Source organism: Hemitrygon akajei, chromosome 4 (assembly GCF_048418815.1).
Source record: "Hemitrygon akajei chromosome 4, sHemAka1.3, whole genome shotgun sequence".
Lineage (NCBI taxonomy): Eukaryota > Metazoa > Chordata > Chondrichthyes > Myliobatiformes > Dasyatidae > Hemitrygon > Hemitrygon akajei.
Genome location: NC_133127.1, coordinates 41,530,741 through 41,549,414, shown reverse-complemented (window position 1 = coordinate 41,549,414; position 18,674 = coordinate 41,530,741). Strand labels below are relative to the sequence as shown.

The 18,674-nt window shown below is 42.4% G+C and overlaps 1 protein-coding gene across 7 annotated transcripts in view; it reads left to right on the top strand.

Annotated features, from left to right (window-relative positions):
* Nucleotides 1–18,674, top strand: part of LOC140726278 (PDZ and LIM domain protein 5-like) — a 247,637-nt gene that overhangs the window by 183,655 nt on the left and 45,308 nt on the right. For all 7 annotated transcript variants that reach the window (XM_073042451.1, XM_073042450.1, XM_073042445.1 and 4 more), the window contains 6 exons: nt 6,722–6,910; nt 7,903–8,043; nt 9,595–9,723; nt 10,554–10,766; nt 11,899–12,024; nt 15,880–16,011. In XM_073042451.1, coding sequence (XP_072898552.1) covers nt 6,722–6,910; nt 7,903–8,043; nt 9,595–9,723; nt 10,554–10,766; nt 11,899–12,024; nt 15,880–16,011 — 930 coding nt within the window. The remainder of the gene's footprint in view (nt 1–6,721; nt 6,911–7,902; nt 8,044–9,594; nt 9,724–10,553; nt 10,767–11,898; nt 12,025–15,879; nt 16,012–18,674) is intronic.

Below are 18,674 nucleotides of genomic sequence, written 5' to 3'. Positions count from 1 at the left end.
TAGATTGGGTGGACAGTCAGAATCTTTTCCCCAGGGTTGAAATGTCAGGTACTAGAGATCACATACATTTAAGGTGAGAGGAAGTTGGTTAAAGGAGACGTGTGGGACATTTTTGAGAAATGGTTTACACCCCAGGGTTCTGAAGGAGGTGGCTAAAGAGGTTGATCTTTCACAATCCGGCGTGATTCTGGAGGACTGGAATATTGTAAATGTCACTTCACTCTTCAAGAAAGGAGAGAGGCAGAAGAAAGGAAATTACAGGCCAGTTAGTCTGACCTCAGTGGTTGAGAAAATGTTGGAATCGATTGTTAAGGATGTGGTTTCAGGGTACTTGGAGGCACATGGTAAAATAGGCCAAAGTCAGATGGAAAATCTTGCCTGACCAGTCTGTTGGAATTCCTTGAAGAAATAACAAGCAGGATAGACAAATGAGTGTAAGTGGATGTTGTGCACTTGGATTTTTAGAAGGCCTTTGACCAGGTGCCACGCATGAGGCTGCTTAACAAGTTAAGAGCCCATGGTATTATAGGGAAAATATTAGCGTGGATAGAGCATTAGCTGATTGACAGGAGGCAAAGAGTGGGAATAAAGGGAGCTTTTTCTGGTTGGCTATTGGTGTTCCACAGGGGTCTGCTTTGGGATAGTTTCTTTTTGCGTATATGTTAGTGACTTGGATGAAGGAATTCATAGTTTTGTGGCCAGGTTTGCAGATTATATGAAGATAGGTGGGGGGGGGGGGGGAAGACAGGTAGCTTTGAGGAAGCAGAGAAGCTACAGATGGACAGACGGATTTGAAGAATGAGCAAAGAAGTGGCAAATGGAATACAGTGTTGGGAGGTGATAGGTGGAGCCTATGGTCATGCATTTTGGGAAAAGAAATAAAAGCGAAGACTATTTTCTAAATGGAGAGAAGATTTTAAAATCTGAGGTGCAAAGAAACTTGACTTCTCGTGCAGGATTCCTTATTGCGGTTTGAATCTGGTGAGGAAGGCACATGCAATGTTTGTGTTTGTTTTGAAAGGATTAGAAAATATAAGTAGGGATGTAATATTAATAAGGCTCTATAAAACGCTGGTGAAACCTCATTTGGAGTATTTCGAGCAGTTTTTGGCCCCTTATCTATGAAAGGATGTGCTTATATTGGAGAGGGTTCAAAGGAGGTTCACAAAAATGATTCAGGGAATGAAAAGCTTATCATATGAGAAGCGTTTGATGGTTCTGGGCATGTACTCACTGGAGCTCAGAAGAATAAGGAAGGATCTCATTGAAACCTGTAGTATATTGAAAGGCCTCGATAGAATAGAGGATGTTTCCTATGGTGGAAGAGTACAAGACCAGAAGACATAGCCTCAGAATAGAGGATGTCCTTTTGGAATGGAGATGAGGATGAGCGAGAGAGTGGTGAATCTGTAGAATTCGTTGCCACAGGCGGCTGTGGAAACCAAGTTATTGGGTATATTTAAGGCAGAGGTTGATAGATTCGTGGTTAGTTAGGGCATGAAGGGATATGAGGGGAAGGCAGGAGAGTGGGGTGAGAGGGAAATGGATCAGCTATGATGAAGTGCCAGAGCAGAATTGATGGGCTAAATGGCCTAATTCTGCTCCTATATAACCATAGAACAATTACAACACGGAAACAGGCCATCTCGGATGTTTACATCCGTGCCGAATGCTTACTCTCACCTAGTCCCACCTACCTGCACTCAGCCCATAACCCTCCATTCCTTTCCTGTCCATATACCTATCCATTAAAAAAAAAATGACAATATCGATCCTGCCTCTACCACTTCTACTGGAAGCTCGTTCCACACAGCTACCACTCTCTGAGTAAAGAAGTTCTCCCTCGTGTTACCCCTAAACTTTTGCCTCTTAACTCTCAACTCATGTCCTCTTGTTTGAATCTCCCCTACTCTCAGTGGAAAAAGCCTATCCATGTCAACTCTATCTATCCCCCTTATAATTTTAAATACCTCTATCAAGTCCCCCCTCAACCTTCTACGCTCCAAAGAATAAAGACCTAACTTGTTCAACCTTTCTCTGTAACTTAGGTGCTGAAACCCAGGTAACATTTTAGTAAATCTCCTCTGTACTCTCTCTATTTTGTTGACACCTTTCCTATAATTCGGTGACCAGAACTGTACACAATACTCCAAATTCGGCCTTACCAATGCCTTGTACAATTTTAAAATTACATCTCAGCTCCTATACTCAATGCTCTGATTTATAAAGGCCAGCATACCAAAAGCTTTCTTCACCACCCTATCCACATGAGATTCCACCTTCAGGGAACTATGCACCATTATTCCTAGATCACTCTGTTCTACTGCATTCCTCAATGCCCTACCTTTTACCATGTATGTCCTATTTTGATTAGTCCTATCAAAATGTAGCACCTCACACTTATCAGCATTAAACTCCATCTGCCATCTTTCAGCCCACTCTTCTAACTGGCCTGAATCTGTATCTTATGGTTTGAGTGTCTGGAATGGGCTTCTGGGGGTATTACTGAAAGCAGATACCATAGTGATGCTCAGGGGAATGTGCAGGGAATGCTTTCTTATGTATAATGTACAGGCAGCAGAGTTTAATTCAGCATTATGTTTGATAAAAACACTGCACTGGAAGACATTCCATGCGTAATACTGTTTTGTCTTGCATCTTAAAGAGTTATGGATTGTCAGGTGAATTGGCGACTAAATTTCTGCTAGTGTAAGTGAGGTGTCAGAATCGGGCAATTGATGGGACTGATATTAGTGTAGGGTTAGTGTAAATGGATGATTAATGGTTGCTATGGACTCCGTAGGCCGAAGGGTCTGTTTAAGGGCTATATGACTCTGATTTTGGTGAACAGCACCGGTTTTAGAGCCTTCTAGCAATACCACTGTGCAGAATGGAGAGGTGTGATCACATTTCAACAATCTTGGGTCATCCTGCAGTTCTTTCGGGTAATGAGGTAGCTCTTAAAAGGTTGCATCAAAGTCAAAGAAAAGGGGGCTGATTATTTTTCAATAGCAAGTTCCCACAAACAGCAGAGTGCTAATGACCAGACAACAAGTTTTAATCTGATTTATAGTCTAAAGGAATGCAAACTGAAATTTTGTAAATCTAGGAAGGTTGGGTGCTAGGCTTTGTGGGTATTTGGATGCAGTGCAGGGAATAACATGGTGAAGAGAGATACCAAATGACGTACCATACTGTCTAAATGGTTAGTGAATGCAGAGGAATGTCATTTGTGTATCATTCCAAGTAGAGATATCTTCAAAAAGACTTTTGGATGTACATGGATAGGGGGCAGTTCAGAGGGATTTGGCTCAAACACAGGCAAATGAGTCGGCATGAATGAATTGGGCTGAATAAAATTGTTTACATGCAGTATTGCTCTGTGATTCTATCTGTGTGACTTGGTGACTGATCCTCAAAAGTTCAAGGGCAGAGATACGGTGAATGCAAGCAGTCTTTTTCCCAGGGCTGCGGAATCATGAACTAGAGGGCAGAGGTTTAAAGGAAGAGGGGAGCGATTTAATAGCAACCTGAGGGGTGACTTTTTCCTCCCATAGTTGGACTCTGTTGATTGTTGACACAGAACAATGCATTTCACTCACTGCAGGTTTCCATATTTTGATGTATATATGACACATATAGCTAATCTTTATTCTTTAATTTTTGATTTCTGTCTCTGGTGTGTGAAATAGATTTGGTAATCAAACAATTGCTCAAAAGACTCCAAAATCTTAAAGCAAAAATTTAGAGCAATTAGGATCGCAGAAGTTTTAGAGGGATGTGGGCTAATTCAAGCAAATGGGACCAACTTAAAATTCAACTTGGGGTTTATTGTCATATGCACAGGTTCAGTGAGAATTTAATTGCAGCAATGTCACTGCCATGCAGCTTCAAATACACAACATTCCTAAGAAAATCATAAGCATAAATTTTTACAGGAAGGAACACAATTAGAACAAAAATTGATTGTAATACTGAGGTGATGATTAAGCAAAGTACTGTAGCTGTTCTTGAACCTAATGGTGTGGGAATTCAGGCTTTTATTCCTTCTCTCTGATGGTACCTGTGAGAAGATGGAAATGGCCCAGATGATAGATGTTTCCTTCTCTAGGGAGGGTGTCCTGTAGGTACCGATAGCGGGAGGTGGGCGAATGTGCTTTTCGTATACAGGACTGAATTCATTACTAGACCAGGTTGCAGCTAGCTTGGATGGACATCTGTGCTTTATAATTCTTGCTCCAAACAGAAAAATAAATGAAGGCTCAGGGGAAAAATACTCTAAACTTTATATTTGTTTTGTCTCTACACTGGAGGGAGCTGTTGACCAATTGCCTTAGTACTTTTTACCCCATGGAGTTCTTCAGATCCGGTTCAGATCGGACTGATGCGATAGCACCACCTAGAGGCAAAATGTGAAAGTCCATGCTGACCCACTTGATAATCCAGCTTGAGTATAGGCAGTATTCAAGTTGGAATATAAAACTTCAATATTCCACACTGGCGGGGGGGGGGGGGGGGGGGGTGGAAACTTAAAAATTCACCAGCTTGGTAGATATGCTTGAAGAACAGGACACTACGTCTATTGAGCTGCATTATAAATCAATGAGTCCCCAAAACCCTCAATCTGACACATACGTGCAGTACTGAGGTAGGTCTGCACTGTTAATGGTGTCCAGCTTTCGGACAAGACTTCAGACTATGTTCGACACTGGATAAGGATAAGCACAGCTTTTGTGGGCCGAAGGGCCTGTATTACACTGTAGGTTTTCTGTTTCTATATTGAATTTATTTGGGGTGCTTATTTATCTGTCAACAATTGCTGGTAGGACAGGTTATCTAGTTAGCATCACATTGGTGTTTCTGGGAGCTTACTGTACATGTCACTTTCTACATTTCAATGACGCAAGGATTTCGTTGACTGTGAGAGGTCCTGAAAGGGTTGCCAATGGCACTAATTAACATACAAGACATTGATATCTCAGTGGAGTTCAGACAGTTGGGGATCCCATTGAAATCCCATCGATTGGCCAAGTAGCCTAATTCTATTTATTTCTCATGGTTTTATACAATATAAGTTGTCTCTTTAAAGGTGTGATTTGTTGAAATAAATACAGTAGTAAAATAGTTTGATGTTCTTTGGAGGGGCATATGCATTATGGTAACTTTTGCCTATACCAGCCACTCACATTCTTTCTGAGGTGTTGTCTTCATGCTTACAACTGCCTTATTAGCTGCACCTTTCCCCTGTTCACCTGGATTAATCCGCGTGCACTGAATGAAGCACCTTTACATTCGCTGTATGTTGTGGGAGTTCCTGTGCCCAGGTCACTGGGGAATCTGATGAGGCATTCAGTCTCTCACCTGGTCTTGCCTCTTGTCTGGATGTCTCAGTCCCTCCATCACCCTCGTCTCACCTCAATCTGGCCAACTCAATGCTCACTCCAAACTAATACTCACAGCCCCAACACATTGAACCACCCTCTGCCCCTCCCTCAGGTGTTCAAAAGTATCTGGGTATGGTAAGGTTGGTAGCCCCTGTGGGACACTACAGTGGGGAAAACACTATAGTGTATCTCAGGGGCTACCTCAGAAGTGGTTCATTCATCCCAACTGGTCCACTCTAGCTCCAACCATCTCTACTTTTATCTCCTTCACCATGTTAGTCTATACTTTTTTCCCAAAATTCTGCTAGAAGTTTTAGGCTATTTGTCATAATTCTTCTATTACTGAGTTCCATATTAGGGTCACTGCACTCTGGGGAAAATTAATTCTCCTAAACTACTTAGTAAATTTCAGGGAACTCATGTAGTTCTTACCCCCTGTCCATCAGTTTAACATTTACAGTGACAGACCTCTCTGTGGTGTTAATCACTCTTTGGCCTACTCCCTGCTTCAGATAGAGATCCAGCCTCTTTCCTGTCAGGTGTAAATGACAGTAAACCCACTCATTTTGGAAAAAGCAACTAAGGACATCTATGGAAACACACACAAAATGCTGGATGAACTCGGCAGGTCAGGCAGCATCAATGAAAATGAATAAACAGTTGATGTTTCAGGCCAAGACCCGTGTGTGTGTGTGTGTCTTGCTTTGGATTTCCATCATCTGCAGAATTTTTCATGTTTATGATCTAAAGAAATCTCTGCTATTTCTGGTAGCACTACCACTTTGTTGAATTTGCTTCCATTCAGTGAAATATTTAAGTGTGTGCTTAAGATCCCCTTTAATGCCTTGCCCAATTCTAAGCACATTTAAATTTAAACACATGGCAGGTATAATGCCATTGATGCCCACACTTTAATACAACCATTGATTGTTGGGCATTTTACTTACTGCTTTGATCCTTGATTGCCCAATTCTCATTGAGAACGTTCCTATTTAACAGTCTTATGACTGGTGGCTTTTATTTAGTGATCCACAAGTATCGATCCATTAAGAATTTCCATTTCAGAAGGGAAACTAGGCAAACAATAGTCAGGTCAGTGGGGAATGGGCCGAGGGAAATCTGATTAATTTGGACCTCTTCAAAAGAGTTGATACACCTCCTGTTCAAGGTTCCATGGTTTCTCTTCATTCGTTAATCCACCCCATCCCTGGTTTTGAAAATATATCCCTATCGGTAACATGGAGAAAGAACAATGCTATGAACCCTGCCCTGCCCCGCCCCGTCCTGTAATTCTTTCACTCTGCAGAATGACTTAAATATTTTATTTGCCTGTGAAGCATTGTGGAAAACGTAGAGCCTCCTCAAATTGTATGCACCAGCCAGCTAGTTGACGAGGAGGATCACGGCACATGCAGCGCCAGTTCTCCACGGATGCGCTCGGTGACCACGCAGACCGCCGAAAGCCCTACACCGCAGGCCTCAGAGCCTGGGGAGGGTGTAGCTGGGCCGGACACCACTGTGGAGAGGTATGGGAAGCACTGTGGAATCCGATCATGTTGTGTGTGCTACAGATTTACCCCTCTGATAGGTGGTTAGTTAGTATGATGGTTTTGCGGCTAAAATTGTGGCACGTTCTCTGAGAGGAGGAGGAAGTTGTTCCTTCAGTCCTGTTCTGATTGTAAATCAATTTATTTTGATTGCAGTGTTGTTGAACAAACACTGCCACTTCAGAGTTGGGACACTTGAGGGTGACGCCATCCCCGTTTCAATTCCTTATTAGGAGAGGACGTGTCCCAGTTTACACTACCTTGTTTCCTATTTTCCTGCCCTGATCATCCTATAGCTGATGTTAGTTATACAACTGATTTGGACTCTCAATATCAGAGGAAACTTGTTTCATCGTCTCTGCACTTCAGTTCCCTTCACACAACGGAACAGAAATCTGATCAGGTGTAAAATTAAAACCCAATCCGATCATGGTCAGTGCAAACCAGACCTTCCTTGACTAATCTAGTCTGATCCATTGAGCTTGGGTCAGGTGGACAGGGAATACCCCACAACCTATGCCCTTGCGGGTTAACTCTTTCAGTATTCTCCTGATGATTCCATACTGGACCTCACTGTCCTGAAGTCAGCTGTGGTAAAAACAGACAGTGAATAATCAGAAGGTCAGGCAGCATCTGTGGAGAGTGAAGCAGAGTTTGACCTTTTAGTTAACTCTAGAGGCTTCCCTTCACAGACTTGTGAACTACTTTCATTCTTATTTTTAATTATTATTTTTTATTTTAAGCTCTTATTTCTGCCTCCTTTTGTTTGATATAAAGGTAGGGCCAGGTGAGAAGCAGTAATTTAGTTGGGGATTTCTTAAGGATCACAGAGTGCATTCATTTTAAATGAGAAATCCCATAACTTTGGTTGAATTCAGAATTATTAATTTTGAAAATAAAATGGATAAAAACTGTGTTTTTAAACATGGACTTTTCTCTGTCTCTTGTTAACCTGTCACCTGCTTTGGAAGTTTGCCTTCTGATAGGGATGAAAGCAAGCTGTCTCTTCCTGCTCCTGCTCCAGTGACCTCACTAGCAGCTCAAGATCATCCAATCAGCCCGTCGTCTGGCCTGTCTCCTTCCTATTATCTCTCGACTCCACCTCCTTTTCGGTACAAGTTGCATTATTAAAAGCAGCAAAAGTCTTGATTTTTGGATTTTGAATTTAAAAAGAAATGCGGGTTTCTTGGGATGCCATTTTTATTTGGCACATTCAGATCATTTGTGGTGAAAAATGCACACAGAACTGCACAGGGCCCAAACATGCTCAAATCTTTAGGATGCTTGAATCTTTCGAGAAGTGCTCCCATAAGCGAGCAGAGTTGAATGCAACTACTCAAATTATATTTTCAGCTTACCAAGATTCATTGCTGCGTCATATTAAAGCAGCAAAAAATGAACAGTTTCATTTAATCAGAATCAGGTTTATTATCACCAGCATGTGACGTGAAATTTGTTAACTTAGCAGCAGCAATTCAATGCAATACATAATCTAGCAGAGTGAAAAAAATGTATAATATTAAAATAAAAAAATAATAAATAAACAAGTTAATCAATTACAGTATACATATTTTGAATAAATTAAAACATGCAAAAACAGAAATACTGTATATTAAAAAAATGTGAGGTAGTCCAAAGATTTAATGTCCATTTAGGAATCAGATGGCAGAGGGGAAGAAGCAGTTTCTGAATCGCTGAGTGTGTGCCTTCAGGATTCTGTACCTCCTACCTGATGGTAACAGTGAGAAAAGGGCATGCCCTGGGTGCTGGAGGTCCTTAATAATGGACGCTGCCTTTCTGAGACACTGCTCCTTGAAGATGTCATGGATACTTTGTAGGCTAGTACCCCAGATGCAACTGACTAGATTTACAACCTTCTGCAGCTTCTTTTCGTCCTGTGCAGTAGCCCCTCCATAGCAGACAGTGATGCAGCCTGTCAGAATGCTCTCCACAGTACAACTATAGAAGTTTTTGAGTGTATTTGTTGACATGCTAAATCTCTTCAAACTCCTAATAAACCATAGCGGCTGTCTTGCCTTCTTTATAACTACATCGATATGTTGGGACCAGGTTAGATAGTCAGAGATCTTGATACCCAAGAACTTGAAACTGCTCACTCTCTTCACTTCTGATCCCTCTATAAGGATTGGTATGTGTTCCTTCATCTTGCCCTTTCTGAAGTCCACAATCAGCTCTTTCGTCTTACTGATGTTGTGTGCCAGGTTGTTGTTTGGACAATACCTATTGATAGTTTCATTATTCTACACAAAGTTACTGATAATGTCTCTAATATATTTTCAAAACTATAACCTTGCACCCCACATGAGGGGCAATAGTTAAAAGGTGTTTCTGAAATACCTGCAGAATGGTGACTTATAGGTGTGGCTTCTTTTGGGAGAAGGGTCTGAAACAAGCATTTCAAGTTCAAGATAGTTTTAAAAAAACAAATGATTTTGTGCTTTAACATTTGTGTTTCGAAATTGCTAGTAATTAGCATTGACTAATGGAAGTCAGAAGATAATTAACTCTTTAAAATATCCAACATGTCTCCAAAAATGCATGATTGTGGAAATTCATTCAAAATACTTCTTGAATATATAGGTTGTGTATACTATTCCTTTTTCTCTTCACCTATCCTTCATCTCTTTCTCTTCACCCCTCAGAAAGATCTGCTTGGACAACCCTTTAGATGCTTTACCCAAGTCTGCTCCTCATCCACCGCCAGTCCGCTGTGACCCAAAGGCCAATACCTACTTAGCCTCTCTTTCTGTTGTAAAGATCAGTAAAGCTAGGTAGAGCTGACCATTACCCTATAGCACATGATTTTGGGTAGAACACTGCCTTTGTAAATGAGTGCATGGTAGGATCTAGAGAACAGAGCATTTCTCAAATAATCGCACATTCTCTAAAAAGAGCAGTAGAGCTGGTGAATAGAGCAGTATTTAATTCATTGTAATGCAACATACTCTGCACAGAGCTAGCAATTCAGTTGGATCCTGAGTAACACTTTGGACCTATTTAAGTGTTATAGCGTAAAAAGCTCAACAAGCTCAATCAGCCATTAACTTGGTCTGACAAGCGACATTCCTGTGATGTTTGGTGGGCCCTTATTGACCATCCGTGAGGAATGTAGAAAGAGTCTATCATTTTTCTCACGGTGAGTGGGGGGGTGGGGGGGAGATGTTTAAAAAGGACTTGAGGGTCAATTTCTTCATCCAGAGAGTTGTGAACTTATGGAATGTGCTACTAGAGAAAGTGGTTGAGACAGATACAACAGTGATATTCAAAGGACATTTAAATAAGTTCATGGGTAAGGGGTTTTTGGAAGGATATAGGTCAAATACAGATAAATATGGGATTAGTTTGGAGTGCACTATAGATGAGTTGGATCAATGGCCCTGTTTCCATGGTCTATGACTTTGTAACAGGGCAAGCTCTTTGAAGCAGGGGTGGTAGGTAAGTGTTCAGAAAGCTTTCTATCAAGGTTAATGTGTTTACAGAATTATGTTATTTCTATCATATCAAAAGAAAGGTGTACACCTTCCAGTGTATGATTGATCTAATGAGAAGTATATTTCCATCTTTGGGTTTCTTTCTATCTTCCCCTGTTTGATATGTAAAGATTCTTCGAAGGCATGAACACGGAGGTCTCAGTGATGCCTTCAGACCCTCCGCGTATTCTGCCCAGTGCTACTGGAGACAAACAGCACTCAGTAGACTCTGGGAAGCATTCGGTGGCCATGCAGACCTGTGATGTTCTTGATGAGCCCTGTCCTGCCCCAGCGCCTGTCAGAGACACGGACCCCTCCATTATCATTTCACCTGTCTCCAAAAGGTACAGTGGATGAAGTTCAGAAGAGTGCTTGGGTACTGGGGATGTGGAGAAGGGAGAGGCGTTGCTTTCTTCTTCTGCAGAATAGAGATGGTTAACATTACAAATTAGAGCACAAGGATGCCCTCAGGATCTCAAACTTGCTCCTCCAAAGGCTGATCCACCTTTAACCTTAAATGTACATTTCCATCCAGCCACAACAAAAAATTCCCCTCCTTCCCCCTCCCTTTATTGTTCAAAAATCCATCACCTTCATTGTCAAATATATTCAAAAGCTTTGCTTTCACCTCCATTTCAGGAAGGGAGTTCCAATGACCTTACAACCCTCAGAGAGGCTTTGCCTTACCTCAGAGATAAATGGGTAACTCTCCATTATTAAACAGCAGCCCCATGTTCTTGGGTTCTCCAAAAAACGAGGGCATCCTCTCCATGCCCACCCTGCATAGAGCAAAAAGGGATTTCATAGAGTAAACGAGGAGGAGCTTTGGTATGCGGGATGGGTATTTGCAGGCATCCGGTAAATTGGAAAGAAGGAGATTTTCTGAGCACAGAAAAAGACTCTCTTTGAGGCAGTTGGAAGCTGGTCCAACTGTATTAAAGGAATTGGATAATAATGTTGCCACAAAAGGAACAGGGAAAAGGGACTAATGGACATTTCATTGTAAAGAGATGGACCTGACTCATTAAGCTAAGTGCCCTTATTTTCTACCGCATCTGTCTGATTCTGGTTTCTCGTAAAATTGAAATGTCACATGTAACTTTATCACTACAGAATCTGTAAGCCTTTTGCCTCTTTTTCTTTATTTCCCTTCTCTCTTGACCCTTCCCTCACACTCTTCCCACCCCCCCCACCACCAAACATCCCTTTCTCCATCCCTCTCGGCCACTCATTCCTCACAATTTCTAATCCCCTCTTTCCCTCCCTCACTCTCACTCTGCCTCTCCCTCCACCTCTTCCACCACACCCACACACTTGGCCTCTTAATCTATCCTTCCCCTTCTCCTCCACTCTCCCTTCCCCAAACCCTCTATCTCTTAACTGTCCTTGTTCATTCCATAACCTATCTTTTTACTGCACTCCTCAACTCTTCCCTCTCTTTCCCTCGGTGGGTCTGTCTGTCTCCTCTGTGTTTAGGACAATTGTTGGGAATCCATTGGAAGCTTTGCCCAAAGCAGCCCCGCGGGTTCCAGTTGTGAAGCGGAGCCCTTTGGCCAGGATTGCTGCCTCCACCATCACTGCTGTTCTTGCAGCTCAGGCCAGGTAGAATACAAACCATCTACAGCGAATCCCACACTCCCACAGCTCTCCTGCAGTTACTGAGTTGGTAACTCTGACTGTACTACATTCTGAGCAGTGGAAGGAATGAGATCATGCTGTGTCACTCAGACCTTGAACGGTGCTGCTGTACAATTGGATGAAGTATGATCCTTCCGTTGCTCACCTCCACCCTCTCCCAACAGAAGATATCTCCATCCCAACTTTGGACAGACCCCACAAGGGGATGTCACAGCCATTTGGGATGGAGGTATCCTCTGGACTGAAGAAGTGTTCAGCACTAATGTTTGCATGTGTGCTTCAGAGTTCTATTACAGGGTAGGGAGGTGTTATATTAATATTGGTTTTTCTTCCCTCCCCACACCGCTCAGGCAAACATGGTAGTCAGTTTTTGCAGAGCAAGCTCCCACCAGCATCGGTAGTTTCAGCAATTTTGTTTGAGGGATAAGTATGGACCCTCCCACCCCTCGTGGAGAAAGTGCCAGCTCATCTTTCCCATCACTCAGGCAGTCAGATCAGGCCTTGCATGCTGAACCAATCCAGATAACCCTGGTACTTCTGACATTGCAGAGCTCCCTCGCTGCTAGCTCAACGTGAGGCCAGACTACGTGCAGCAGTGTCTGGACTGCAACCACACAGTGCTCCACTTGGTTGTGGTTAATCCTGAGCGGAAAAATAAAATCGCTCATTTATTGCTTCAGCCCAAAATAATACAGCCTGGTTCTAAGTTCCATTTGGCAACTCTACTGAATCAGGACCAGTGCTGGGTCTCTTGGTTTTAACAATTTGGTTGAAAATGCAGGGGGCACAATGAGTGGATTTGCAGATGACACAAAAATTGATGGTATAATGGTCAGTGAAGAAAGTTGTCTGAGGTTACAGCAGAATACTGATCAACCAGGAAAGCGGGCTAAGGAATAGTGGATGGAATATAATGTAACTTGGACAAGTGGAAAGTGATCCAGTAAACCAGGTCACTATATTTGCATTAAATGGCAGGGGTTCTGGTAGTGTTGTTGAACCAAGAGATCTTGGAGTACAAATACATACAGTGGTACTAGAGAGTTGGTGAACCCTGTAGATTTTTCTCTATTTCTGAGTAAATATGACCTAAAATGTGATCAGAGCATCACGTTAGTCCTGAAGCTAGATAAAGAGAACCCAATTAAATAAATAACACAAAGGGGTATAGATAGGATGGTTGGTTACACTTTTTTTCCCCCAGGGCAAGGAGTCTAAAGCTAGAGGCATTGGTTAAGGTGAGATGTGAAAGATTTAAAGGGGATGTGAGAGCAAGGTTTTCCAAACAGGTTGGTGAATATGTGGAATGAGCTACCATTGGAGGTGGGAGAGGCAGGTATGATTACAATGTTTGTAAACATTTGGGATAGCTTTATGAAAAGGTTTGGAGGGATAAGGGCCAAACACAGGTAAGTAGAAGTAACATCTTAGGCAGCATGGACACTTTAGGCAGAAGGCCTGCTTCTGTTCTGCAGTATTAAACTCTTATTGTTCTATTACACTATGTCCCAGATCTCTTACTGAACTGCAAGAGCAGACAGATAACTTGTCACCTGTGTGAGCCAGCTGCACCGCCCCCAAAACCCACTGTAACTTTTCACTGATTTGTACAACCATCTGCCAGGAAGACAATCCCAGCTTTTTGTTAGAACCCAGCACAGTGCAAGGAGTCTCTGGTAATTTGTTTATTATTGTCTCATATATGAGGTTCAATGAAGAACTTCATTTTGGTAGGACATCTCTAAAAGAAACTGACAGGATCATTAGCATTGAATAATTCCTGCTCTGGGCTTACTGATAGTTGAAGGATGAATTTTGTTCATTTAGCTCATTACCTAGCATCCAAAGACTATTGAGATAGAGGACATAGAAAGCCTACAGCACAATACAGTCCCTTCAGCCCACAAAGCTGTGCCGAACATGTCCTTACCTTAGAAATTACCTAGGGTTACCCATAGCCCTCTATTTTTCTGAGCTCCATTTAAAAGACCCTATCGTATTCAACTCCACCACCGTTGCCGGCAGCCCATTCCACGCACTCACCACTCTCTGCGTTTTTTAAAAAAACACAACTTACCCCTGACATCTCCTCTTTACCTACTTCCAAGCACCTTAAAACTGTGCTCTCTCATGCAAGCCATTCCAGCCTTTGGAAAAAGCCTCTGACTATCCACATGATGAATGCCTTTCATCATTTTATACACCTCTATCAGGTCACCTCCCATCCTCTGTCACTGCAAGAAAAAAAGGCCGAGTTCACTCGACCTGTTCTCATAAGGCATGCTCCCCAATCCAGGCAACATCCTTGTAAGTCTCCACTGCACCCTTTCTATGGTTTCCACATCCTTCCTATAGTGAGGCGACCAGAACTGAGCACAGTACTCCAAGTGGGGTCTGATCAGGGTCCTGTATAGCTGTAACATTACCTTTCAGCTCTTGAACTCAATCCCACAATTGGTGAAGGCCAATGCACCATACGCCTTCTTAACCACAGAGTCAACCTGCACAGCAGCTTTCAGTGTCCTATGGACTCGGACCCCAAGATCCCTCTGATCCTCCACACTGCCAAGATGTCAAGGAATACCTTTGTCTTGAAACTTGGTTAGTAGACTTGGGTGAACCCTTCTATTCATAGATTTTGTGGAGTCATGGAGCTACGCTGCATGGAAACAGGCCCTTAGAACCAAGTTGTTCATGCCAGACAAATTGCTAAACTGACCTAGTCTCATTTCCCTGCATTTGGTCCATATCCCTCTAAACCTTCCCTATCAGAGCAACTCCCCAACCTCCTTTTAATCATAAAGGATTAATCGGTCTATACTACTTCCTTGGACTCTTGTCCCATACTGCCCAGAACTCTCTGTGTGGAAAGGTTGCCTTCACGTAATTTTAAATTCTACCCTCCCCCACCCTGGAACTTATTCCCTGTAGTGTTGACCTCCTCTGCTCTGGCATAAAGACTAGCCTTATCTATGTCCTTCATTATTTTATAGACACCTATAAGACACCCTTCAGCCTCCTATGATCCAGGGGAAAAAGTCCAAGCCTATCCAGCCTCTCCTTGTAACCCAAGCCCCTCCAGTCCCAGTAAAATCCTTGTAAATCTTTTCTGATCTTTTCCAGTTTATTGACATCCGATTCAAATGTGACCGTGCCAACTTCTTATAGGGCAACAACATGACGTGTCAATTCCTATACTCCGTAATCTGACATATGAAGACCAGCAGGCCAGTTGCTTTCTTCACCACCCTGTTTACCCGTGTTGCGTTTTCAAGGAACTACTGTATGTACTTGCACCCTGAGGTTTCTCTGTTCTACAACACTCGTGGGTGCTCGATCATTTACTTTGTAGGTGCTGCCCTGGTTTGTCGCAGCAAAAGCCAACACCTTCGTTTATCAGAACCAAACTTTGTTTGCCATTCCTCAGCCATCTCTCCTAGTTGATCAGAATGTTGTTAACTTTCTTCAGCGTCCACTATGCTATCAATTTTAGTGTCACCTGCAAAATTACTAATCATGCTATCTTCATTCTCATTGAAGTTGTGAATATACGTGATAAACAACAGCGTACCCAGTACTGATCCCTGCCACACACTGCTGCAGCTCCAGTCTGAAAAACACCCTTCCACCACAACCATCTGCCTCCTACCCTGAAGCAAATTTTGTATCCCAGCATTGCATTGTGATTTAAATGTTTTAACACTTAAAGAAATAAAATGCTTCTTTCCATTTTCTGTTTCATTGCGCTTTTCATATTTTCTTCTTTTCATCTTTATGCCTTGATTTTCACGGGTTTAAAATAAATGCCCTGTGCTCCAGACTGTCTGATCCTGTTGTATCTCGTTCTCTCCTGGATGCTCTGCTCATTACTCCGATTATCAAGCCTCCTGCACACTCTAAACAGCCCAAATGCTTATCCACCAGTTCTCCCTGTACACAGAAGGACAAGAGGTAAGAGAAACCCAGCACGGTGTGTGCCCACGCCGCATGATAGACTCTAGAAGCTGCATGCTGATTGTGAAGACATATTTAAGTTTTGTTAAACTTTTAAATGCTAGAGAGAATAGATCTGAGGTGAGAGTGGAAAGTTTAAAGAAGATTAACAAGGGTTAGTTTTTTTTACACAGATGCCAGGCAAGGGCTGCCAGGAGAAATGGTAGAAGCAGATATGAGAGCAGTACTTAAGAAGCATTTAAATAGACACAGGAACTGGCAGGGAATGGAAGGATGCAGACAATGTGCACTGTTAGCACTTAAAACCGCTTTTCGTAATGCTACTTACATTGAAAACACGCTGCATTTACTTAAGCACATTGTACTTAAGCACGTTTCATTCCATATCTGTACATTAACCTCTAACTTTATTTTTATAGAATTCTTTAATATTGTTGAATGTTGCAGTTTATTTTTGCATGTCATGCCAACACAAAACTGCAAATTCTTAATACAGTACAGGTTCCCCCCCCATCTGAACATAGAGCAATCCTATGAAACCGTTTGTAAACCGAATGTCGTAAAGCGAAGGAGCAATTACCATTAATTTATATGGGAAAAATTTTTGAGCGTTCCCAGACCCAAAAAATAACCTACCAAATCATACCAAATAACACATAAAACCTAAATTAACATGAACATATAGTAAAAGCAAGAATGATATGATAAATATACAGCCTATATAAAGTAGAAATATTGTATATATGGATATATGGTGCAGTTTTACTTATCAGAATTGGGAAGTCAGCAAGCCAAAATCGATTTGGAGAAAAAATTGGCATGTACGCGCCTACGCACATAAATGCATATGAACGTACACGCATGCGCGCACATCTGCCTGCACAAGGCTTCACGGTCATGGTAGTCTTTCTCGGGGTAAACACACGTTAAAAAGTGGGCGTCTTTTTTACGTGAAAGCAAAAATTCTCTTTGGTTAGCGAAAGCAGGTACTAATGTAGGTCTTTCGTAACAGCGAGCTGTTGTAAAGCAAACGCTGGAAAAACGGGGGCCACCTGTACATGTAAATGTGATGGCAAATAAACTGGATCCTTGATGTGCAAGTTCAAAATGGCATTGTGGTCAGCAGAGTCATAATGGACTGAAGGACTTGTGCCTCTGCTGGGCCGGGTTCTCTGTTCTTAAATGAATATCTCTGATTGGGTGTAAATTCTCAAGTCCCTCATCCTGTACGAGTTGGACACAGTTCAGACTGCACCCCCATTGATGGGGTGTGATCCAAACTGAACAGCATAAGGTGACCCTACACAAAATTTTCCTTTGCACCATCTCCGGTACTGAGACCACGGTCATACTTGCTTGGGACCGCTGGGCAGCCTGGGTCACGTGTGTGCCCAAAATCAGACTCCCACGACAGGTGCTGTCTTCAGAGCTGTATCACCAGAAGTGATAATCAGGACTGGGAACAGGTTCAAAGATGTGCTCGTAGCCTCACTGCGCGACACAATGACACCACTTCAACTTTACCATTCCACGCTGGGATGCTGTGTTGTACATTTTTCAGGTGCTCCAGTGTCTTCCTAGACCCAAAGGTGCTGATAGTTTAACTGTGCATTGTAAATCGCTCTGGTGATAAAAATGTGATAAAAAGGATTAGAGGGTTTGGTAGAGAAAATAAGATGGAGAAAGGGAACTGATCGTGATCTGTTGTATGCTGGCACAGCCTCAGTGGGCAGAATAGCCTGTATGTAATAATTAAATGAAAATATAATATCACTCAGAACAGAATATCACAGGACAGACCCTTTGGTCTATGATGTTGTGCCAAACTATTTAAACCAATGACTTTGAAGTACTCTAATCCAACTTCCCCGCATATTGACCGTATCCCTCCCATCTCTGTGTATTTAAGTGTCTGTCTAAGAATCTCTTAAATGCACCTATGTTGTCTGCTTTTACCACCAACCATTAGCACTGCATTTCGGATTCCTGCCATTTCCGTATTTTAAAAAAACCTTGCCTTGTGTACCTCCTTTGTACTTTCCCCTTCTCATCCTAAATATATGATACTAGACATCATCTGGTACTAGACATTTCAATTGTGGGGAAAATATACCGGCTGTCTATCTGTGCCTTGCATTATTTTATAAACTCCCATTAAATCTTCCCTCAGCTTATGCCATTCTAGAGAAAGCTGTCCCACCTTGTCCAACCTCTCCTCTTAGCACATCTTTTCCAGACCATTGACGTCAGGCTAAGTGGCCTATAATTTCCTGTCAGTGTTTCAGCCCCTAAACATTGACTGTTTACTCTTTTCCATAGATGCTGCCTGGCCTGCTAAGTTCCTCCAGCATTTTGTGTGTGTTGCTATAATTTCCTGTCTTTTGCCTCACTCTGGCCCATCTCCCTTTCATCCCTCTGCCTTCCACCTATCACAGACTTCCCCTTCATTCATTCTCAAACATAAACTGACAAGCTTCAAATGTCAAATTAGAGAAACTCTTTAGGTGCTGGAAATCCAAGCAAAACACGCAAAATGCTGGAGGAATTCAACAGGTCAGGCAGCATCTATGGGGGAGAAAGAATTATAATCGACAGTTTGGGCAAGTCCCTTCAGCAGGACTGGGCAAGTTTCATTTGCCTTTCAATTCCTGTAAAGCTGA